The sequence below is a fragment of the Guyanagaster necrorhizus genome (genome assembly GCF_019112545.1).
Source record: "Guyanagaster necrorhizus MCA 3950 unplaced genomic scaffold BT62scaffold_49, whole genome shotgun sequence".
Lineage (NCBI taxonomy): Eukaryota > Fungi > Basidiomycota > Agaricomycetes > Agaricales > Physalacriaceae > Guyanagaster > Guyanagaster necrorhizus.
In genome coordinates this window covers 172,103-194,629 of record NW_025064928.1, presented here as the reverse complement: position 1 = coordinate 194,629, position 22,527 = coordinate 172,103, and the positions used below count along the sequence as shown (strand labels likewise).

Here is a 22,527-nt window from a genome sequence, read left to right as displayed (position 1 = left end):
TAATTATATTTTAGATGAAGGTGGATGGAGCTGATATACAAAACTATTTCCTGCAAAAACAAATAATGTGTTTTTTAAGCTGGCATCCATCCAGAATATCATATCAGCTTCTGAGTCAGTCCAAAGAGCTGAGTTGATGAAACAAACACCTATAGAATCTAGCAGAATAGATGAAAACCAGAAGAGATCCCCTCTAACAGCAGCATTGATGAAGATCTTTGTGAAAGAGTGAGTCTTTCCAGCCATCTTTCTATACAAAGAAGAAAGAGCAGGATGACCTCATGGCAGAACATTCAGTATCCAGTTCAAGTATCCACCTAAATGCCGCCATTTCTGTAGAATAGGTGCTCTTCTGGATGTTAAAAGAAATGAGTTGACCTCAGATTCAGCATTAATAACAGACTGCTGTGTAAGGGAGATACTTCTCTAGTTGACATCAACTCAGAAACTGATAATTTTGAGAGTCCAACCATGTATCTATTTTAGATCATCAAAAAGACAGGAGATATATTCCCAAAATATCAAAAGTTGTACTTGCCATGCCAGTCACCATTGACCTCAATAGAAAACTTGGTGATTGGTGAAATCCCAGCTGAAAAAGTCATCCATATAAACATGGAGATCAATGATGTCAAGATGGTGGATCCTAATTCAGCACAACAAGGCTGAGACCAAGCATCAAATTCTGGGTGAAGCTTGGCTCCCAAAGATGAGCTGCCTAATAATGTGATATCAGTTGTCAACAAGGACCACTTGATGAGTTTGCTATAGAGGATATGCTGATAAATTCAAAAAAGCCTTAGCAACATCACTTTTATACAGGATGAAATTGACATTAGGATGTTGTATTTTAGCATTGCAAAGAGCCTCACCAAATGGATGCATATCATTGTATTTGACCTTTGTCTCACTAGCCAGGATTTCTGCATTTAAACCAGAGGAAGTATGGTTCATTATGACACAGAGTTTTTCATCCTGCCAGGCCACAAATATAGGTGATACTTTCATACCTGGTAGGAGTATAAACCCATCTGATAAAGGTGGTGACCAATGACCAGCTGTGACTTTGCAATCATGAACACTCATATTTCATTGATATCTCAAGGATTTGTGGCATAATTCTCAGTCTTGTCATAGAGAGAATCTTCCCATTCACTAAGGTCAAGAGGCCAGGATCCATTCCAAAGACCATGAATGACTGAGAAGATGAAGAGTTCATTTGGATGAAACTGAAGGATATTCTCTAAGTGATTGATATTAAATGGTGTGTCAACTAACAATAAAATCCTTTAAAGCATGTAATATAGTCTGCAAGGATAGATCATTGAGTAGATGCAAAGAAGAGAGTAGAGAATCAGCTGACTCAGTAGGTTGAGCAGCAGAAGATGTAGATATGGATGGCATAGAAGTATTTGATCAGACATAACCATGCCTAAAGCATGAGCCAATATTCTGGTCCTCATATTTGCATTTTTAAGACTTTAAAGATCTAGACCCTGCTGCTGCTGCTACCTTTGCTGTTACCTCTTCCAAATCTAAGTCTTCTTTTTGATTGGAGGAGATTGGCATATTCTATGGTGTCTCTAGCTCAGTGTCTTAAGCTACATTCACTACAGGTACCATGCCTACAGCAATTAGTACATGGATCTTGGCAGAAACTCAGGTTCCAGTTTTCACATGAAACTGTTGATCTTTTTGCAGCAGATAGTGAAGCAGACAAAAATCATTTTATGCCTGAAAAAGTTGAAGGAGAGCAAAAGACCTGAATAAGAATGGGAATTTGTAGTTCACTCTAGATGTCCATATGAAAAGGAGACTTAGCATATTGCAGTCAAACTTCTTCATCAATATGAATAGCAACTGTAGAGTCATGAGGTGCAGCCCAAAAAACTTTGACTACATATTTCCAGTAAACTTTGAGTTCAGCCTCATGGTGTGGATAAAGAACCTGAACACCTCTAGCCCAGGCATCATACACTCTGCACCAGTCAGATTCTGATCTGAGAGACTTCTTGGCAGATGAAACATCCTTCCTGATAATGGCATATCCTGCCATAAGCTCTTTTGCCTTCTCATTGTAATCATATCCTTGGTCTATTGAAGCAAAAAGTTTCAAAAAGTCAACATACTGGTCCTGAATAATGAGTCACCAGAATGGCTGAGCAATAGGTTCAGACAGAGACTGGGCTTGAAGAACTGTGATAAGATTATCAAGTGACTTTTCAGTGGCATAAACTTGTCTGAGTTAGAATGACTCAGCAAGATGAGAATCTGAGATACCAGTGGCAATGATGGATGTGAGGTGAGGTGCTTGAGCAAGAATCATCAGAGAAATAGAAGCTGTCTTTGGTGAGACAGTGTCACCAAGCCTCAGAATGCCAGCAAGAACTGTAGCAATGGAGCTCTGAAGATCATTCATACTAAATGTCTGATGAATGAATTGGAGCTTTGAACAGAGCATCACCCAAGCAGCTTCTTCAACCACCTGAGATCTGGCTTTTTGACACTGTTTAGCAGCAGCTTTGGATTTCTTGACTTGCTTTTGTTGAAACTCCTCAATCTCAGCCTGAGACAAGTCTGATGGGGTGGCCTCCCTGTGGTCTGTCACACCAATATCCTTATTGTCACCATCTTGTATGTTAGAGGATGCAATGATCAAGCTCCACAGGCCAGCTTGCTTAATCCACTCCTGCAGAAGTCTGATGTAATCTCCAGCAGCCTCAGATGAAATGCCAAGCTGGTGAAGTCTGTCTGCAAAGTCAAGAATGTTGATGGTGCCTCTAACACATTCCTCAACAAGGTCTTCACAATGTTTAGCCAAGGCAGTGACACTTTCAACATTGGTTGATGGATTGGAGGTCATAAATGGGATCAATACATTTGAGAGATGAATGTCTGGACAAAAAACTCAATAACTTGTACAATAATGGTCCAGTAGTACTGAATGAGGATTGGTTAGGTCTGGCAAAGCCAAGACTACTCAAGTGAGCCAATTGTGAGATAAAGGAAGAGGTGGAGCCTCACCAGGCAACAGGAGTTACTGACAAGCAAAGGAGGAGGTGAAGCCTTGAAGCCTGGGATTGGTGGTCAGAAAAGATTGACAGTGAGAGAATGGAGCTCATCTCACCTAGGAATGCAGGATGAAAGTGGGAGTGAAGAAGAGACACCTGGTGCTGACATCTCTCATGAATCAGCATCAGCCGAGACTCGGCACTGAGACAGAGACAGCACCAGTGATCCCTCTTCATGGATGAGTGGAGCTCTGTATCTCTGTGTCGACAGAGATTGTGACAACCTCGAGAGCCATGCAGAGGCCTGCGAAAGCGCTCCCTACCCTTGGAATCCGCCTTTACGACGGCATTTACACCCACGCCGCTGACCAGTCACATTCAGAGAGCAAGAACATCACGTGTGCGTGCGCGCCTAAATTAGCAACCACCGCCTTCACCACGAACGTCCACCAAGACCGAACTTTCGCTTGTTTGACCATTATTCTTTCGAGACCTATGTCTTCGACGCTGAAGGACTACATTGAAACACAAGACAGTCTTCTTAGGGAGGCTGCTGAGGCGCTGCCCCACCAGTTCAACCGTTGCACATATCCACTTGGCTCCATCAGGTGCGATTTCGTCGCGTCTGTTATATATTCCCTATCATTGAGTCATCCAAAGGCAGCCTGTATACCTCTGCCTTACTTGTGCTTTACCCCGTGGTATCTGTGCAGCTTGCTCGGTAGCTTGCCATACCGACCACGAGCAAGTAGAGTTGTAAGTCATTTTATTTAGCCTAGGGAGGCGCATTTCATGTCCTTTGAAGATTTCCGAAGCGCGACTTTTGCTGCGACTGTCCTACCTCTGCCCTGCACCATCCGTGTACTCTCCATACCACCCCAGAAGACGAAAACACCACCAACCATTATGGACAGAATTTCAAGGGAGTATTTTGTCGATGTGGAAGGCCGTATGACCCCAATACAGAGAGGGAGACGATGATTCAATGCTTGGCATGTGAGGTATGTGCAAGAAACTGAATCGTGCTTCAAAATTGGTTCAACAACCCCTGGCAGGATTGGTTTCACGAGTCGTGCTGTAATCTACGAGAACGGCCAGATGCAGACCTCCCATTGTCAACAAACGAGCCGCAAGCTCAAGCAGATCCACAGCCACAAAGCGACGATGTCGACGATGGTGCATCTGATGCGTCGTCCTCAGATCTTCCGCCGCCCCTCATACGCGCTTCTGACTATGATAGTTTCGTTTGCGCATCTTGTGCTAGGAAAATTCCTACCCTACTTCGATACGCTGGAACCAATGGCTGTCTTGTCGTCGTCAGAGATGATGTCTCTGCACCTTGGAGAGTTATCAGAGAGACAAAAAATGAGACTGTCGACGTTGATGTTCCTGTCGGGTCGAAACGCGCGCATTCTTCGTCTGTTGAAGGGCCTGAAGCCAAACGTACTCGGACCGAGGGGTCCAACCCCAAATCTCCATGTCTGGTACCCCCTACTAACTCAGTCGCGCAAGGCATACTTATTGCATCGAAGCCTGACCTTGGAACAGGCGATGTGTTTCTCACCGAGGGCTTCAGAGACCGGTGGTGTCGTTGTGGATCGGTATTTGTTTATCGGCTGTACAGCTACATCCCAACTGACTCTGATTGTAGTGCCTTCCTTCTCTCGAAGCCAACAAGTTCCTCCTCTTGGAGGAGGAGACATATGAACCCCCTGATGATCCTGATTCGGGTACCTCCATGAAGTCGTCCGTTGATCGTGTTCTGATGTAAAATCTGTCCTAGGACTCTCTCTTGAAGAACTGGGTATCAGAGCCCTTTCACGCCTCCCCCGAGAAAGAGCCATTGATGGAATACATGCGTTCAATGCCATGCGGTTGGTAACTTTATTCATCTTTGGTACACTGTCTGAAATGTTGGCAGCGACGACTTGCTGAAATACCTCCGTCCCTTTGCCCAAGAAGGAAAGGTAGTTGGTGAGGTAGATGTCAGAGCCTTTTTTGACAGGTTGCAAGAGGAGAAAGCGCTTGGAGTGGCGCGATCGTGAAGGATCTACTCTTGTTTTCTTGTTCTAAGATCACCCGATACATCAAGGAAAATTGCATGAGCGCTCTGGGCTCAGATGTGGTTCACGCGTTCTATCTCGGTTCCGCAGCTAAGATCGTATGCTTATCGCTGCTCTGCATTCAAGTACATACACCATCTGGAGGATACATCTGACCGTGCCCTGGGAATGTTTCCCTGCAAGTTTCGTGGATTCCGCAGGACTAATAAGCGATGTTTACGCACATTCACATCCTACATTAAGGCTATACCGACAAATGGCCGGAAAAAGACACCTTTTATGTAGATCTGTACAAACGTTGGTCTAAAGATGACCTATACATCAGACTGATCATGCACATGCATCCACATCGAATGAGACTTTCTCCTGAACGTGGACCCACTGTTCTATAAGCGGCAGTTCGTTTACAGTACAGCAATCATCATCAAATTTTTTTGATCGTAACGTTCAACACCATGTGTTGGTTCGTATGCAGAAGTGTATAATAGCAATAGATACATACAAATATTGACTGGATACATAGATGCAAGACGAAAGCAAGGGTATTAGGTATAATGGAAGCAACCAGTCTTAATGTTAATTTGTAACTCCATAATGCTTCAGACTCTTCAATGCAACGCCTTAAAGGAGAAGAGCCAAAACACCAGCGCCACCGGCGATACCGATAAGTGCTTGAACACTCTTTAGACCCAGCGCACCGTTTGCCTGGTTACTTGCGGCAGAAGTAGACGAAGACTCAGCGCTACTCAATCATTCAGTTAACCTAAGGATCACATGGTTGAATAATTGTGTGCACACCTCGAAGCAGTGGTCGAAGCCGCCACAGAATCACCAGAGCTAGTAGCAGATCCGGTAGGAAGACCCGTCGTACTGAGAGTTACCCCCTAATGAAGCAGACGAGTCAGCGGAACGTCAACAAAAAAACGCAGAAAACACGACGGACAACTTCAGCACAGAGGGCTTCCGCGGTCTCAATAGCAGTAGTAAGGTCACTCCCGCTACAACTGCTCTCGATACATGTTAGAGTAGTATTGACGTATGTCTCGCTCTTGCACAGACAGGCGTTGTCAGACGAGGAGCAGTTGTCGTAGCTGACATTCGTGATGCAAGAGGTAGCACAAGCTATTGGCACATCGGTCAACGATGACATTGAAAAAAATGGTGAGGAAAGTATGCTTGCCAGGCAAAGAGGTTTGACGGCCCAGGAGCATAGAACCCCACGCCGTGACGAACAAAGCAGAAAAGACAGTGAGGAAAAAGCGCATAGCAGACAGTACTGGTAAGAGGAACTAGTCGGGGAAGAACTGGTGAGGATCCTGAAACCAAGTTGGACTATTTATGTGTCCTCGTTTGGGACTACTTGCGACCCAAAGTGCATATCACGACCCAGAGTGCTGGGATTGTTGGGTTCGTGGTGGGGTGATACACATACGGTCCGTTATCGAATTCAAATTGTAACTTGAGGAGGCCACTAGCAAAGTGGAGTGTGACCTCATAAACGTCTGGCCATAAACGAACAAGGCATAGAAATATTGCACGCATTCGAAGAGGAGCACAAGATGGAGAAGAGAATTCCAGAGCGTGAAAAAGTCGATGCGAGCTTGATACGAGTATACAGGACCTTTTCAGAGAAGGCTCAGATTAATACTTCCAGATTCCACTATAAATGAAGAGACAGCAAAAGCAAGACGGATGTTGCATGGTGGTGCGAAGCCGAACTCGGCAATATCCGGCCGATTGCAAGCCACTGAACTTTATCTTATTTACACAACAGACCAAACAACGGTTCCGACACATTTCTCTTCATCGACCTCCCCGACTTCAAGATTTCAAAAAATGGTGCGTTACAACATTGTTCTCCTGTCGTGGTTGGATGCTCACTGTATACTTAGGTTAACGCCAAAAAGGTCACCATCTCAACGCCAGATAGATTTCAATATTGACATGTACGCTAGACTGGCAAGCGCTCGGCCCTTGAGGATGTTGTCACTCGGGAGTACACTATTCACCTCCACAAGCGGGTTCACGGTCGTTCATTCAAGAAGCGCGCCCCTTGGGCAGTCAAGTCGGTGGTCGCTTTCGCGCAAAAGGCTATGGGAACGACCGATGTGCGGATTGACCCAAAACTTAACCAGGCTCTGTGGGCGCAGGGCATAAAGACGGTGCCCCACCGGCTGAGGGTGAAGCTGGAGAGTGAGTCCTGGTCTTTCGTCCCGTATTCTGTTGGTCTTACGGAGGAATAGGGAAGCGAAATGATGACGAGGGTGCCAAGGAGAAGCTTTACACCTACGCTTCGCATATCGTCGTCACATCGTTCAAGGTCCGTTTTCATCTTGTATTCTGTCCATCCGTATCTCATGACAAATAACAGGGCCTTGAAACCGTTGTCGTCGATGCTGAGTAAATGTTGTACTCCACTCTTCATGTTCACTTGTTATACAATATGCTTCGCTATGAACATGTTTTCTCCTGTGACCCTCGCCTGCCGTACATCCTGCTTGGATGTCAATTAATCTTTTTCTTAAGCAGTCACTGAATGTTCGGCTGTGACCCAAGACTGGTAATGTGGGCCTTGTGTCTGTTGGCATCATCCTCGTATTCAAGACACGACTACCAGGTCACCAATCTTATTATTCAGCCCTGGGGACGCAACAAACATCACATGGGCCCAATTATCTTTGGCGAAGCGACGTGGAAGAAATACAGACACTGGTGGCCCTATAAAAGGAATTTGAAAACGATGGCAACTGGCGAACTTGCTATGTAGGTTTGTTCAACAAGGATCATTCTTACAGTGGGTAAGGAGAAACTGCATCGAAAGGAATGACTTCTGCCGACCAACCGTATGTATGTAAGAGTAGGTACAATACGTTGCGTCTTGGGAACCAATTGACAATAACAACACACTGCTGAGCCCAGCTTCAATTCCAGGATCTTATGTTCTCCAAACTACACGTATATTACCATATTATCCTCCCTCATCGATACCCACCACTGGTCTTCGGACAGCAACTTTTTTCCTGCTCTTAGTTGATGCATCAAACTTGAGACGCTTGAGCTTTATTGATGCATTACGACCGAAAAAATGATTGCAGCCTCAGACTAAGATCGTCTAAACTTTGTCAAGGCCTATAAAATATCCGGCTAGAAGAAGCTACCACAACAAAATACATACAAAGTCCAAAAGGTCCAATTCAGGTCCTGGCCAAATCACCACGATACACCTAATAGTGGGCATTCCAGTAGGAAGTATTGTAGTACCTCTTGCCACCGACCCAATCGTCCTCGCAATAATCCTCCCAGGCCAATACGTCGATGATCTCTTCAAAGAGCGCGCATATAAACTGCTCGGCAGTCTCTTCGAGGCTGTAAACTTGGAAAATGGCATTTATCAGAACAGAGTCGAATGAGCCTGACCAGATACTTACCCTGGCAGGAGTGGCAGTCCTTATGGGCCGAGCAGAGGTCCTTGCAATCTGAATGATGATTCAATGTCAACATTTTATCACTTCGAAGGAAGCACGCGTACCAATCTCATAGTTTTTCCTGCCGGAGTAGCCACAGGAGATGGATCATGCTTTCCAGGCTTCCAACCCTTCCAGGAATCCGTGTAGTTAAAGACGGTGTCCCAAATACGACCAGGATCAGGCCAGTAGTGGGGACATTAGAAACCACACTTGGGCTAGATTACTCTGTCAGCAATCACTGGGGCACGGAGGAGAACGAATAAACATACGTTGCTCAGACAGGGATAGTCAACAGGACCGTCGTATGGACAGTGCTTGTCCGGTCCTGGCCAGGTCCAGGTGGGCTTCCAGGGAGCATACGTGCCGTAGTCCCTAGCCTGAATGCTGTCGTCGACCTTGCGAGCACTGATAGTACCAGCGAAGGCTGGCGCAATGGCAACAGCAAGGTGAACGGAATAGCTAATGAGAAACGCATGTCATTGCTGAGCGAGTCGATGTTTTTTTAAGCGAGTAAATCGATAGAGGGAAGTGGGGATTATTTCTAGAGAAGGGATAGCGTTGTCTACGCGCTTTTATACCATTCACTACTACCACGGCGAGCACTGGTAATGGGCAGAGCACTGAAATGAACTCATATACAAAGCAGCACCAGGAAAGATAGACTAAGTCCGCAGAATGGAATTGATTTCAAGACGCCAATGTAAGAGAAACTCGTTTGAGGGGGTCATAACTAAGTCTGGTGGAAGGCGCGACGCACGACTAGTGTCACTCTCAGAGCGAAGAAAAATATATTTCACAGCCCATGGTATGTGCCAAGTTCGAAGAACCATACATATAGGATGATCACGATGATTCGACGGCCGTCATGGAAATTGCGGTTCAAAAGAGTTACGGGTATATGCAGATCATTGCGATCCTTGATGATCGCGCATATGGCTGAGACATAAAGGGGACTTTGCCCATATTGGCGCGTGCAACAACTTGAAATGAAGCAAGGGGAGGATCCGGGAATGCTTTACGAATACAGAATAGCGGTTCGAAGAGAAAGATGAAGGCAAACGAGTGCCACAAATTCGCAACTTACTCTTAACTGAGTTGTAACTTATAGTAAGTTTTAGAACTTTTTTTACATCTAAGTACTCGTTGTGATTACAGGCGATGTAAATTCGAAGAAGAGGTGAACAGCAATGCATATCAGGACATGATCATGGCAAGTCGTAAGGATACAGTATAACAAATGAAATGGATAGATCAAATCTCGATAACACCCAAAAGACAACGAATACAGTATCGGTAGGCTTGGCAGCCTTAAATGAAGCAAAGAAAAAAAGTCCAAGATTTCGATAAGAAAAAGGACAGCGGTTCGGGGAAAAAAGAGTGAAATCGAACTCGTCCAATGACTCATGGTGACTTGCGCGCTGTATGCGTGTCTAACGCACATCGAATGAATGGTGTTAGTTATGTAGGTTTCCAATTTTGATCTAGGCCCCCAGCCCAGGGGAGTGGGCTTATGGGACCTGAATCGTCCGTTGCACTCCGTCGCGTCCCCATGGACGACGAAGCCGAGAAATGTGCCCTATGAGGGGATGCCACTGACGAAGTCGGGCTGACGAGTCCAAAGGCAGATAGCGCTGGAGATATAGGACCCTGTGCGCGGTGTCTATGGCGTCCATCTGAAGAGATGCTACCTGTATGAGCTAGCGAAGAGCCGCTGGCGGTCCCCTGACTCTTTGATGAGCCAGTTCCGACAGAGAGATCCCGCCGCGAAGCAGGGGCCGAACCCGCAGAACTCCTCGATCCTGGGCTTAGATGAGAGCGCATCGAGCTTAATGATTCTTGCTCGGAGTATTGGCCAGGCTGGTGAACAGACTGGGGCTACGGGAAAAGGTGAGCAAAAGAATTCATTTTGAAAACATTGAGACCTTACCAATCCGAATGTTGTCCTTCGTCCCACTTCGTCCACGCTGCTGGGTACGACACCAGCTAGAGACCTCCATCCATCCCCGGCAGAGGGAGGCTCCTCCTCAAGGATATCGATGGTGACATCCGCGGCTCCGTCTGTTCCACCAGCGAAGGAGCCTGTCGAAGAGGTAGTGCCTGTAATATCTCCCCATATCCGTGGAGACGTCGGTAAAGGCAATCCTGGAGCATATGAAAGTAGCTTAGTGCCGAAACTACTGTTGCTTGGAGTATCCTTCATCGAAGACGCCGACGTAAACGGCGAGATACCTCGTGGGGCAGGCATATCAAGGATATCGATGGGACCCCCGAATACTGGTGTCACCGGCGACGTAGGGACGCTCGGAGCCGTCGACGTCTCTGCGATATACGAGTCTCCAAGTGCAGAGGCATGGTGCCTCATCCGTTCGACAGAGCCAGGGCTCCAGATACCCAGTTCCGCCTGGTTTGGTGCAGCAAGGGCGCGGGGAGGAGGGGTAAGTACGGGAACACCAGCCAGGACAGGCGTGCTAGGCATGGAAGATTGTGCATCATGATACACCGTCGCACCAGACGCTGCACTCCTAGCACTAACACTCGACATTGGCCGGTCACTCATCGTACTCATTGCGGGTGCGAGAGGACGTTGGTCGGACATTTCAGGCGAAACATTACCAAGCAGAGCTTGACCCGACTCGAGATCCTCAGAGGAAACACGTGAATGCCTTCGAGACGAAGAGTCCAAGCTTTTGAACAGATTGCTGATCCGCCCTAAGCCAACCAAACTTCCAAGTCCGAGGAGACCGCCACTGTGTCTGGCGGCATCACTTGTACTAGGATGCTCAGGTGAATGAAGAGGTGAATTGGACGATAACGGAGATGTTCGAGGGCCAAGGTCTTCAACCCGTACACGCCGGGCCGTTGCCAACATAGCAGGTTCATCTCCATCAATGGGATATGATGATCGATGTGTTTGGCGAGAATTACGCGAGGAGTCTCTACTAGAATGAGATTCTGGATCAACCAATGGAGGAGGAGGCATGGGAGGACCAAAATCGGTATCTCCACCGTCGGAGGCCTGCAAGACTGATTCTTCTACCAAAGTATGAAGAGGCTCGGGGGTGGGAGGATTATATCCCGGTCGATACTCATCATCCGGATTAAAGTGGATAGTGGGATGATCTAAAAGAGAACCATAGCCAGAACCTGTCGAAGAGGTGTTCTTTCCACTACTATTTTTGGAGGATGCGCTTCCATTGATAGGGACGTTTCTGACCTCTGCCGGCGCGGCTTTTCTCCTAAAAGGTCCTGGTTTGGCACCACCCTTCCGTTTCGGTGGAACAGCTGGAGCACCACGACTTCGCTGAAGGAAAGGATCAACCTCTTCCCCGCTACCCCGTGGTGAACCTTCCCCAGCCTGGCGGCCCTCAGTATCAATCATGACATAACTGGTGTCTTTTTCTTGAAAATCAGCTTCAAGACGTTGCTGACGGCGACGATAATCCCTGCTCCGAAGATAACATATCCCAATGGTGAGAAGAACCACAAGCGTGAGAACAGAGCCCACAACGAGGCCGGCAATTTGGGCTTTGCCGAGGCGTCCGCTTTGAGAACTCGGGGGTAGGGTTGAGGTAGAAGAGTGGGATGACGTGGACGATGCAGTGAGGGGCACAGATGAAGTGGACGATGCGGAGATTGATGATGTCAACGAATTGGACGACGAAGAGGTGGATGAAGAAGGTATCGCAGATGAAGTTGAAGATACAGAAGATGAAGATGAAGATATTGTTGATGAGGTTGAAGGTATCGCAGATGAGGTGGTTGTAGGTATCGCAGTAGTTATTGAGGTTTCAGTAATGGATGTTGCAGTGGAAGCAGGAGAGGTTAGACCACCGTAAGTCCAGTCTGAACCCAACGGAATCTAGGGACATTCATGTAACTATTAAACTTGGATATCGAGAGAGTGTGACGCACGCTGGGCCCATAGTATGTCAACGGCAAGTACATAACCGAGGTGACGGTGGCAAGGGGAATGCCTCTGTCGTCAGTGACAGTCGACACGACTTGGGTCAACCACGGGGGGAATGTTTGCGTGGTGTCAGCCATCCAGAACTGAATCCGATCTTCCTCTTTTTTTTTGGCTGCTTTTGAGATATAAGTGTCGTTAGTGAGCGTGAGTGCTTGAGTGAGACTAGACCAGGCAATCAGCACGGCAATTCACCAAGAAGCGTAGGAAACGAGAAGAGACGTACGAATTAGAATTCGTCGGAATAAAGTGTCAAAGATGAGAAATCCACAAATGCGCCGGGAGCGACGCAAGAGATGGGGGTAGGGAGGAAAGAGGGAGCGCAGGGTTCCGGGGACTTGCGACGCGCTCCAGGCAAGTCAACCAGGGTCACGTGGTCATTACTTTGCAAATTGACACGATCCTTCCGGAGAGCGTCCGATTTAGTCCCGCGGGTTGCCATGTTCCTCGAGGCACAACTGTGTCAAGGGTGACAGTACCACTGTATTACCCTTCTATTATGTTTGCGCTGGATTATACTATGCTTTGTGGTTGCAGCATTTCTATGGTCAGGAATGCTGGATTCGAGGTCCCTGATTCCCAGTCAGATACATTCATGCTTTACTTTTCAATTATGCGGCAATGTCCTCAATGATTGTGAGAACAGGTAATTTATAGTTGTTGAAATATTCAATTGACGAAGCATCAAATTTTAATTTGGCAGTTTGTAGTCTGTCAGTCTGAGTTTACACATGTACGCCACAGAACTCTTTCGCATGACAATTGCCCGAAGAGCTTCCCTTCATCGTGCGTCTCGGCCGTACGTCTTAGTACGTCCTGCATGCTGTCCGTCGACTTGCTATGAAATGCATTGCTTCCAATGCTAAAATTTAGGCAACGATGTGAACTAACCAATGAAGGTGCGGTTGGAGGTGCGGACGCGTCGATAAGACCCTTTCTGCACCAAGACTGTGTTGTCAAACAGAGTAGGATCATCGACACCCTCGTCGAAGCTAAATTATCGAGTGGAGGATCGGGAACGAGAGGGAAGGAGGATGTGTCTTAACAGATAGTTTATGTACTTGTTGCGGTTAATCAAATTTTCAAATGCAGATCCCAAAGAAAAATCAAGGTAAAACCGCAACTATGAACATCTTAGCTATCGTTTTGAATATTCTAGAGCAGAACGACCGCATTCCTCGTAGGGTGCGAGTTAAACTAAAATATACGCATCAGCTACCAACGACTATCCGGCACAAAGAGTCGCAGCCCGATGGGGATTGGACGAGGATGATCACCCAGAATCAAGAAGAAAGTAAGCGAAAGTTCGAGAAGGTTGATATGAATACCCTGAATGTCAAAATGAGTCAGTTCGAAGTCAATCGAAGTATCCCGTAGCCGCAAAGATATCCCATATAATATAAAGTCCTACGCCGTATCTGGATGAGGAAAGAATACCTTCACACCCACCTACCAACCAAACCAACATTTCAAACACAAACATCAAATGTCTCCACCACCGTCGTAAGAGCGCTTTTACTTCACGCACATGTCCTATCTGATTCCAGACAGTATGACCAAAGGAAAGACGGAGACTACGACTATCGACGGAACGAAAACAGGTTCCACATACGGCAGATGGCAAAGCATCGCGACACGATACACATCTGAATCGAAGAAGGAAGATTTTGAAAGGGATGACACCAGTCAGGAATGGCCTAGGCGTAGAAGAAATCGCCGAACCGGGTGGATTACCTGCTGTAGGTGCGGTAAACATGGACACCGGGGAAGAGACTGCAAGAATAGATTCAAAAGGGAGCGAAGGGGCAAGATGCGTAGGTCCACCTAAAGAACCATAACGCCGCTGCCCCCATCGCAGGAAATGACAACCAGCGTGAGTGGACCTCCGGGATTCGATGACTTGAGGAGATTGATCTGGTAGTCAGCGTTTTCGGGACGAAGAAATGAAGGAAAGCAGCCACCAGCGTCACGATACAGGACCGAAGTAATGGGTGAAGCAGAGAACAATGGGCGACCCAGAGAATAGCGTAGGTTTGCGGTCGAGACTCGAGAAGGCAGAAGGAACAGACTATCACAGAACTCCTTGTACCAAGTTCCTATGCTGAATGTAAGCGTGTCATCAATATCATAAGCGAAACTAGATCATTTTCTGACTCAAACAGTACAGTATGACGTCGAGAGGAGCCGCAGTCGCAGCCGCATCATCGAGGCTGAGATATATAAGTAAGACCCGTACCATTCACATCTTTAGAACTATCCACCATGTCAAACCATTCCGATACAGTCAAAGCCAAAGCCTCCGGTCACGGCAAGTCAGAGCTTGCCGGGGAGAATGAGGCCAGATTTTCTATCCAGCCCCATCCTGCTGTGAGTATTGATCGTAGCACTGAAACAAAATTTCCTACTCACTGTACGTCCTTAGAAAACCAACGATCCCTCTGATCTTAACCAGCCAGCAGGAGGAGGACTGAGATCCGACCCAGTGGTGGGAGCGCACCACGCCAGAGATCCCCACATTCCGAAACAGGATGTTTTGAACAGCTTGGAGCAACCCCTGGTATACCGCTTATCAATCATATAGAGAATACGCTGACTGATTCATCCAGAGTCGTGAAGAACTCAGGAAGAGGCAGGCCGAGTTGAACAAATAAGCAAACGGGGGGCGGGGACTTCAATCGGATGGACAGTATCTGTAGTGTCGTTGTGTCGAATTCGAAGTTTGTATAGGATATGGGTTTCAGAATGACGAAAACTGCAATTGCCGCTACTGGATTGATTCCGTCGCCAAGTGCAGTAATGTCTTCGAACTTTCGGCTACAGCTTGAAACTGTTGCGCCCATATGGACCTCCTGGAGAAACGTATCTCGTTAGACGCGTTGCAGTCTTTGCTTTGCCAACACGCACTGGTCTCATCCGCAATTATCCAGACAGGACTGCATATTCCGTATTCAATTGTTGTATCCCCTCTAGCTCTCAAGTCGAGACAGTCAAATGTTGGAAGTGTTGTGTGTAGTTATCGCTCAGCGTAGGATATTAAATCCATAATTTACGATACAACATTGGAGAGCAATACGACAGCGTTCGAGCTTCGAGAACGAGACCAGGAGCCCCAAAAGTGAAAAGTGAAAATAATCCGCCCTTCAAGCACCCGTCAATGGTCACCCTCAGCTGCAATCAATTCTTTTGTTGCGTTGCGGCGTCAAGTCGATCATTTTGAGCCTGTTTCGACCAAGACTTTTGTTCAAATGTAGCCGCATCACCAAGTGCTTTTAACGCCTTCGCCTTCAGCACACTCTGGCTGTAATCGCGAAGACGAAGAATAAAAGTCGCAAAATGATACACTTGGATAGGGAGACGATATATTGAACGTTCGAATATTTCTCTCCATAAGGTAAACAACCTGAATGCCTTGTTAGCAATGAACCAGATAGAATATAGCAGTGCATACATCCTTAGCTCGAGAATACCAGCCCATGAACACAGCGCCTTCGCAACCATTCGTAGCGAGACCAAACACAGGGTGATCGGTGACACCCAGGCTAGCAAGGTGCCGGCAAGATGCTTCAGTATACATTCTTGTCTGGACAAGAGGTTTCATAAACCCTCTATCGGAGTGCTTCTTATACTCCCCAACTAAAACGGCAAGTAACAAAAGGCCCACCAAAGACCTGACTTCCTTGACAGTATCAGAAGGGAGAGGTTCGGCTTTCCGCGTTTCCGAGCGGTTGACGCTGAATGGATCTTGGAGATCACTGGATCGGAATTTTTCGGCATCAACTTCCTCTGGCATGACAGGGCCTTGTTGAACTACGGAAGTAATCAGATTCGTCATGACTTTTTCTTGCTCCTCTGAGGAATCTCGAGCTTCCGGAATATAATGGAGGGACCTGCTAGTGACGAAACTTGTTGGGCGACCTGATACTGACGATCTGCGACTTCCGCTTTTGCTCCCAGTTGCTTGGTCTGCATCATCACCAGGCTTTGGCTTGCCCATTCGAATAAGAGGCGCGGGAAGAATGTGGGGAACGTCGAGAGGAAGAGGGAGAATTAGGTCACATGTTGCCGTTTTTGGCTCCATGTCTGCGCGAGTCTGGATCACGTCCTTTACATTATGCACCTCGAACAGATTGACAACAGCCTTGGTCTGCTTGATGCATATGTTGTAGGCTTCATTGGCCTGCAAAAACACATCAGATAGGTCTGTGAACCACTCGTTGGCTGACGCAGCGGTGTGTCGACTGCAAGCCAGCGATTCTCTAACGCATGCCTTGAATGTTTGTACAAAATTAGGATCATCAAAGGAAGCCACAGCGACATTTCGCGACAAGAAGATAGTACGCTCTAAGCTATAACGACATGAGAGTCCGTATAAATAATGAAAGGATAACTAAAACTCACAGTGGACGAGAAGGGTTGATATCGCTCTGCGAAAGATACATGAGGTACATGAGAAAATCCCAGTCGTGTCTTGCTTCCGCTTCGTTGGTCTCTTGTTGGGCCACCATCTTCGAGAAGCCTCCAACAGAGGCCCAACACAGGGACGAAAAGGAGTCCGCGATGGTGGCGGTGTGTGCCGAGGAAAGAGTCGTATCTCGTGGGCATTCTTCCATCTGCTTGAAGAAATGATCTCGAATTCCATTCATCCTTTTATCGACGAGCGGCATATCTTCCTGGCGGAAGATCAAATCAATGTAGAGAATTCAAGTTGTCCACCTACGATACCCTCCCGGGTGGGGCTTGGTATCCAGTGAGCTGATCGTAAACGGCTTTCATGTTGTTGATTTCATCCGCTGCCACTGTATCGTTCGAATGACTGGGCCCCAAATCTATTGCGGCGATACTGATGACTTTACGATCGTGCGAATAACTGCCCCACGACAGTTTATTTGTCGGAGCTATACCTTCGACCGCTTTTCGTCCCAGCCTAAATGAAGAAGATCAGCAGAACTGATGATATAGATAATGAAAGGCGTCTAACGCGGAACAAGACGTTGATCGTCGTTTGCTATCACAGGCATCAACCAAAATGAGGGCTTCGGAAAGACCAACAGAAGGTTGCTATCGATGAAACGAACCTGCTTTCACGTGGCGGGGGAATATCACTCAGCCAAGAGTGAATTCGTCTTTCCCATTGTTCTTCGGTACCGTGCTGTCCATCAGTACTGTCAGGTCTCCACGAAAAAGGCTTGAACGTCGAACTAGGGCATTGCTCAACAATCCTCTTCACGTGAGTCCGGAGACCCAGAATGAACTGCGAAAGTTGGAGCGCAGAAGCTGGGTCTGTAAGGTGGTAGATCCCTAAGGACGAGTCAGAGAACTCTTGATCGGAATACGCGACATGAACTACGGGCTATTTGAATTTCATCAGGGCCACCATGACTCGAAGGAAGCAAAGAAGCAAACTCGCCAGAGCATGAGGCTCGGCAGGTACCTCGATCCAGCCGAATATCACTCGGCCGACACACCCAGTTTTCGAGAGAACAATGCCAACCACTGGCTCGTCTATTCCCCAAGTGTACCGTTGATAAAGGGAACTATTGATGAGGGGCAGGATGTTTTCTTTATCGGTAACACAAAGGAAGGGAAGGGCGGCAGCATCGTGGCATCGCCAATATGCCAGAAGATGAGCACCCAGGGGAATATGGCATGAGGAAACTGATGTAGGATCTGTTGAAATTTCGCTATGGTAGGAACTGCTATCGCTATCGAAAGTGGATGACTCTTCGTCGTCATCATCGTCATACGAGCCTTCCGAAAATGCATCCATATCTTTGGGAGGTTTTTGTCGTGGAAGATCCTGCAGGTCGGCTTTGGGCAGCTCGAGTTCTTCAGCCAGATGAGAAATCAGAAGAGATGCATGACCGTCTGGTTTGGCCTCTTGCGTGGGAGACAACCGTGCACACACAAATGGAGCAGATTCTCTATAAATCCTTCATTAACGACGCAATTTTTCCCGATACGACGCATACTTGCATTATATACGATTTGTCGTAGCATACGTGGGCGAGCGAGCGAATTAACAGCGACCAGAAAGGCGTAGTCGACCGGAGGGCATCTTCCATAATTACACGAAGTATAGATATGCTTGATAATATGAGGTCCAACATGTCCAGTACCTCCGATGAAGAATCATTGCTCCCAAACCTGCTTGGTGAACGAACCAATAATTCCGAGAGTTCACCGAGCAAGTGGGAAGTTCTGCACGAAAAGGGTGGATATGATTTGCTCAAAACTTGGACAGGAATTGGGGTGTCCAACAGGGTGCAGACAGAGCTTATTTCTGTCGGCCATTCGGATGAACGGTTGATTTGGTGCTGTTGCATGAAAGGATCAACATTCGAGAACATAGAGATAACATACACAGCTGAATATCCCTTAAATTAGAATTACAAGAACCGAGGGAGTTGGGATATCTATAAGGTCGTCTGTGGCCCGTTCAGTGGCAGTAGATGAAGGTAGGGATTAGGGATCAACAACTTCATTCAGCCCGAGCTCCGAAATGCTAATGTCATGTGACCTCAAAGCATTCACTGGCAGAATTCAAAATTCTCGCTATTGAAAACACTTGGTTAATCTAGTACTATGTGTTGTATATACATTCAGACGAATAATTCCAGTTCAGTATCCTGAGACTCATCACCACACAGTTCGATCTTACCATGATCTCCAGTAGAGAATACAATAAGGAATCAAAAGCATTATGTATCTCAATATCAGAACGTATCGGGAGTAATGCTACTGTTAGCTAGTAATCCTGTCATGTATAGATGGCTGCTGGACTGCCTCAAGAAAATCCGCCCGTCCCCAAGGAGTCCGGAAGCCCCGCCTCGCCACAACCTCTCTCCCTCGCAGCGTCTGCATCAGAATCAACCTCCAAAACAATCTCACCTCCCCCAACTACATCGTACCAATCAATGACGCAAATGCTTGAACTCTGTACCCCATTGATAGTTACACTTTTCACGTACATCTTGCTCCCATCAGGCGGCGCCGCACTGAGGGACGTGCTGTCAAAATTGTTCACCACAAACTTTGTACTCGTTCCAAAGGCATCATTGCACAATATGAACGAGGAGAGGAGAGGAGATCCGATAAGCATCTGTGTCGAAGACAAGACTGGGTAAAGACCAAGAATATGGAATACCAGTAAGGATGCCATTGCACCAGAGTCATCGTTGCCTGGGATTCTGCAGGGAATCCAATGAAATATCACATGTAGATAGAACGGACGACGAACCCTGAGATTTCGGTATTGAAGTTTTCATAGATGACTTGACGTACCCGAAGAACACTCAGATCAGGACGGTCGGCGTAGTGATATATCCAAGGCATGGCGAATGAGGGCTCGTTCCCTGCAAAAAAGTACCCGGTGGAGAAATAGTGGTCGCTAGTGAATGCACATCAGTTACGACAATAAATAGTGGCGCTCGCATGGCTCACACTCTATCAACGAACGTATCATTCCCTCCCATCAGATCCACAAGAGTCGCTACAGAGTGAGGAGCAAAGAAGCTGTACTCCCAAGACGATGCTGAAGACTAGTATCAGTTATACCACCTAGCCATGAGTGTATCGTACTGACATTCGTAGAATCCAACATCATTGTCTGTGCCTCGAGCACAAGAATGCGATACGGGATCTACGGGAGAACATGCATCCGGTGGACTGAAGGCGAATGTTCCGTTCTAGATGCTGAGAGTAAGCAATACCTTGACTCAACCAGACTGATCCCTACAGGATATCGTCTTTGCATGAAGCCGGTAAATCCATCATATGTAAGGTTAGCGTCCCACATATTCACAAAATTCATAGAGCGGTTCGTGTAGGTAGCTATGTCAGCCGAAGACTTTCTTAGAGCAAGGCCGGCCTGACGGACAGCGAAGTCTCCAAGGGCATACTGCTTTGATTTGAGTGATTGGGAGACTAAACAGGAAGAGATTACCTCTAAAGCCCTAGATGCCTCCCGAGTAGGCAGACCTGTGGACCCTGATGGATCCGTCCAGTCAGTAGGGATGTAACCAAATTGTTTCCAAGCCGTGTTCTGTCGCCCGACTATGGACACAGTGTTAAGAACTACACAAGCATACCTAAATCCTGGGAGAACAGACCTAGATACCAGTTTGGCGGCTGTTCGGAACGAAGATATGAATATCATGATAAGGAACAAGGGAAGAGGAAATCGCCACATACCGTGTTCTCTGCAGTGTCCACCAAAGCTTGGTATAGGTCATCTGTGGACACGCCTAGATCTCCAGCGCGAGATCTGTATTTGACTGCAAAATCTCCTAGGATTGGCATGCCGTCGCTTCCACCTTGAACGTACCCGCTGGTCATGGACCTGTGAGCGACGCGCCAAAATGGAATTGTGAATCGCTCACGCCTTCGTGTTAGCACGACATTCGGGTATATATCCTATTCTCGCATCAGTCTAGACGGCGCATGGAGGCTACTTGATTACCCGTGTTACGCCAGCCGTCTACATATGCGCTGACGATATCAGCCCATGCACGAGGATTAATAATTGAGTGCAACGGGTGTGCAGTCCGGAAAGTGTCCCATGAACTGGACTAATTTATAAGCGCATCTTCAAAGGAGGAAATACACACACCAGAACAGAGCATCGTAGAAAGGATAGGGAGAATCCCAATATGGATTCTCGTCGGTGAGATTCGCAGGAATGAGAGATGTCCTGTAAAGCTAAAAGTTCGGAAGTCAGTCGATCTGTCAACAACTCATCTTCTTTAAGGCTTGCCGACGAATACAAGAGTTCTACGACATTAGGATCTTCGACTTCAGGATCAATCTGGACATGCGATAACACGTCTTCCCATTTCGAAACTGATGCTGCTTGAATGGCATCCCAATTCCAAGTGGGAACTTCCTCATCCGCGTTTGCGCATGCCTGGCCAGTGCTGATCATGGATATGCCGAAACGTGCAGTGACAGTGGATGAACTAAAAGATAATAAGGCACCTGCCTGATTTGTATAGACAGAAGATTGGAATGGAAAGCTGACGGTGCTTGAGTTAGGCGTGATCACGATATCGTTGGCATCACTGGATGAAGCAGATTCGTATATCCCGAATGCAATCAAGCTCTGATTTGCAAACTCGGAGGAGAAGTCGTAACACGCATAAGCTGTATAATTGTCAGGTCCATAACTCTGGAACACCAGTATGTCAGATTGAATATTATATTACATGTAAGTGGAGACTGACCTGAAGGAAGGTTCCGTACAAAGTGACTCTTCCGTCGGCTATGGAAAGACCGCCACCTTCAAACGACCGCTGCAAATCATTTGTCAGATCGACTACGACGTGGTTGACGTTGTTGCCCTCTGGGTAAGTAAATCTGATCAACCCGGCTCTTCGCGTGGACGTCGTCTCCAACTGAATGCCGTTCACAAACGTCGTGGTGAAGTAACCAGGGGAGGCAGCTAAGACATTGATAAGTATCACTGTGATTTTCACCCTTAAACTCAACCTTACCATCAGCTCCCGCAGCACGTAAAGCAGCCCGAGCCCCAATCCTGACCGGACATTCGGAAAACGAGCAGTTGGTCAAGGGAAAGAGAGGAAATATGCCGTAGCCTCCTGCAGTATTCCCACCGGTGCCTTCATCATGCATCAGTGATATGCCCGTGATTGATGAATTATCTGCGATATATCCCGCTTGCCGGGGGGTGGTACTGACGTCGATTCCAACCTTAGCCATCGCATGGGGGACTGCCGAGCCTAAAATAAACATTTGAGGAAAGCTGAAACTAGGAAATAATGGGAGATGCATACCTGGAAAGGCATTACCCCCACTCCCGCCGTTTGCAGCAGTTGATGTTCCAATGAAAAGATTCACGAAAGAGGTTAAGTTCGCGCCATATACTTGTGAAGCTACAACGACCGACAAGAAAAGGATACCACGGAAGAGGTCAATCATTATGATTTGGTCGGCCTGTGTTTCATGCAGCAGCTACTTATAAGTGGGCTGGTGGCACGTTCGAGATGGTCACCGTATCAAGAACAACA

The 22,527-nt window shown here is 47.1% G+C and overlaps 11 protein-coding genes across 11 annotated transcripts; 4 read left to right on the top strand and 7 right to left on the bottom strand.

Moving 5' to 3' along the window:
• Positions 1-1,831: 1,831 nt before the first annotated feature.
• On the bottom strand, positions 1,832-2,863 carry BT62DRAFT_924026 (uncharacterized protein; the record flags this gene model as incomplete). Its single annotated transcript, XM_043184570.1, has 2 exons — positions 1,832-2,094; positions 2,281-2,863. 2 exons carry the CDS (start codon positions 2,861-2,863, stop codon positions 1,832-1,834), a joined length of 846 nt encoding a protein of 281 aa, XP_043033982.1.
• A 34-nt stretch (positions 2,864-2,897) lies between these two features.
• Positions 2,898-3,232, top strand: BT62DRAFT_938015 (uncharacterized protein; the record flags this gene model as incomplete). Its single annotated transcript, XM_043187445.1, has 1 exon — positions 2,898-3,232. A coding segment is annotated over one exon (213 nt), but the record flags the coding sequence as incomplete, so codon positions are not given.
• Positions 3,233-3,423: 191 nt separating this feature from the next.
• Positions 3,424-5,401, top strand: BT62DRAFT_989272 (uncharacterized protein). Its single transcript, XM_043190147.1, has 7 exons — positions 3,424-3,619; positions 3,672-3,767; positions 3,817-4,012; positions 4,067-4,612; positions 4,663-4,741; positions 4,795-4,885; positions 4,933-5,401. Exons 1-7 carry the CDS (start codon positions 3,507-3,509, stop codon positions 5,054-5,056), a joined length of 1,245 nt encoding a protein of 414 aa, XP_043033980.1. The 5' UTR covers positions 3,424-3,506; the 3' UTR covers positions 5,057-5,401.
• A 471-nt stretch (positions 5,402-5,872) lies between these two features.
• Positions 5,873-6,735, bottom strand: BT62DRAFT_938012 (uncharacterized protein). The gene is made up of 2 exons (XM_043187444.1): positions 6,255-6,735; positions 5,873-6,196 (listed from the first exon to the last, which is right to left on the bottom strand). The coding sequence occupies exons 1-2, from the start codon at positions 6,337-6,339 to the stop codon at positions 5,976-5,978; spliced, it is 306 nt and encodes a 101-aa protein (XP_043033979.1). The 5' UTR covers positions 6,340-6,735; the 3' UTR covers positions 5,873-5,975.
• BT62DRAFT_975882 (60S ribosomal protein L31) lies at positions 6,719-7,964 on the top strand. Its single transcript, XM_043189210.1, has 7 exons — positions 6,719-6,779; positions 6,849-6,913; positions 6,967-6,981; positions 7,030-7,267; positions 7,318-7,394; positions 7,446-7,639; positions 7,692-7,964. The coding sequence occupies exons 1-6, from the start codon at positions 6,767-6,769 to the stop codon at positions 7,476-7,478; spliced, it is 441 nt and encodes a 146-aa protein (XP_043033978.1). The 5' UTR covers positions 6,719-6,766; the 3' UTR covers positions 7,479-7,639; positions 7,692-7,964.
• A 1,688-nt stretch (positions 7,965-9,652) lies between these two features.
• BT62DRAFT_997745 (uncharacterized protein) lies at positions 9,653-12,831 on the bottom strand. The gene is made up of 4 exons (XM_043190677.1): positions 12,732-12,831; positions 12,454-12,670; positions 10,469-12,400; positions 9,653-10,416 (listed from the first exon to the last, which is right to left on the bottom strand). Exons 2-4 carry the CDS (start codon positions 12,583-12,585, stop codon positions 10,000-10,002), a joined length of 2,481 nt encoding a protein of 826 aa, XP_043033977.1. The 5' UTR covers positions 12,586-12,670; positions 12,732-12,831; the 3' UTR covers positions 9,653-9,999.
• A 319-nt stretch (positions 12,832-13,150) lies between these two features.
• Positions 13,151-13,561, bottom strand: BT62DRAFT_584950 (uncharacterized protein). Its single transcript, XM_043181517.1, has one exon. It carries the CDS (start codon positions 13,478-13,480, stop codon positions 13,220-13,222), a length of 261 nt encoding a protein of 86 aa, XP_043033976.1. The 5' UTR covers positions 13,481-13,561; the 3' UTR covers positions 13,151-13,219.
• Position 13,562: 1 nt separating this feature from the next.
• Positions 13,563-14,934, bottom strand: BT62DRAFT_585105 (uncharacterized protein). Its single transcript, XM_043181518.1, has 4 exons — positions 14,915-14,934; positions 14,660-14,867; positions 14,467-14,601; positions 13,563-14,404 (listed from the first exon to the last, which is right to left on the bottom strand). The coding sequence occupies exons 2-4, from the start codon at positions 14,742-14,744 to the stop codon at positions 13,863-13,865; spliced, it is 762 nt and encodes a 253-aa protein (XP_043033975.1). The 5' UTR covers positions 14,745-14,867; positions 14,915-14,934; the 3' UTR covers positions 13,563-13,862.
• BT62DRAFT_938009 (uncharacterized protein) lies at positions 14,713-15,270 on the top strand. Its single transcript, XM_043187443.1, has 3 exons — positions 14,713-14,872; positions 14,928-15,062; positions 15,112-15,270. Exons 1-3 carry the CDS (start codon positions 14,768-14,770, stop codon positions 15,154-15,156), a joined length of 285 nt encoding a protein of 94 aa, XP_043033974.1. The 5' UTR covers positions 14,713-14,767; the 3' UTR covers positions 15,157-15,270.
• A 491-nt stretch (positions 15,271-15,761) lies between these two features.
• On the bottom strand, positions 15,762-18,852 carry BT62DRAFT_1012688 (uncharacterized protein; the record flags this gene model as incomplete). The annotated part of the gene is made up of 8 exons (XM_043177963.1): positions 15,762-15,905; positions 15,954-16,851; positions 16,904-17,175; positions 17,228-17,429; positions 17,484-17,510; positions 17,581-17,848; positions 17,909-18,426; positions 18,488-18,852. 8 exons carry the CDS (start codon positions 18,850-18,852, stop codon positions 15,762-15,764), a joined length of 2,694 nt encoding a protein of 897 aa, XP_043033973.1.
• Positions 18,853-19,289: 437 nt separating this feature from the next.
• Positions 19,290-22,438, bottom strand: BT62DRAFT_910516 (uncharacterized protein; the record flags this gene model as incomplete). Its single annotated transcript, XM_043183800.1, has 15 exons — positions 19,290-19,692; positions 19,743-19,892; positions 19,946-20,036; positions 20,088-20,190; positions 20,241-20,402; positions 20,448-20,557; positions 20,614-20,632; positions 20,696-20,831; positions 20,884-20,933; positions 20,956-21,067; positions 21,114-21,194; positions 21,238-21,668; positions 21,724-21,941; positions 21,994-22,239; positions 22,294-22,438. The coding sequence occupies 15 exons, from the start codon at positions 22,436-22,438 to the stop codon at positions 19,290-19,292; spliced, it is 2,457 nt and encodes an 818-aa protein (XP_043033972.1).
• Positions 22,439-22,527: the final 89 nt, after the last annotated feature.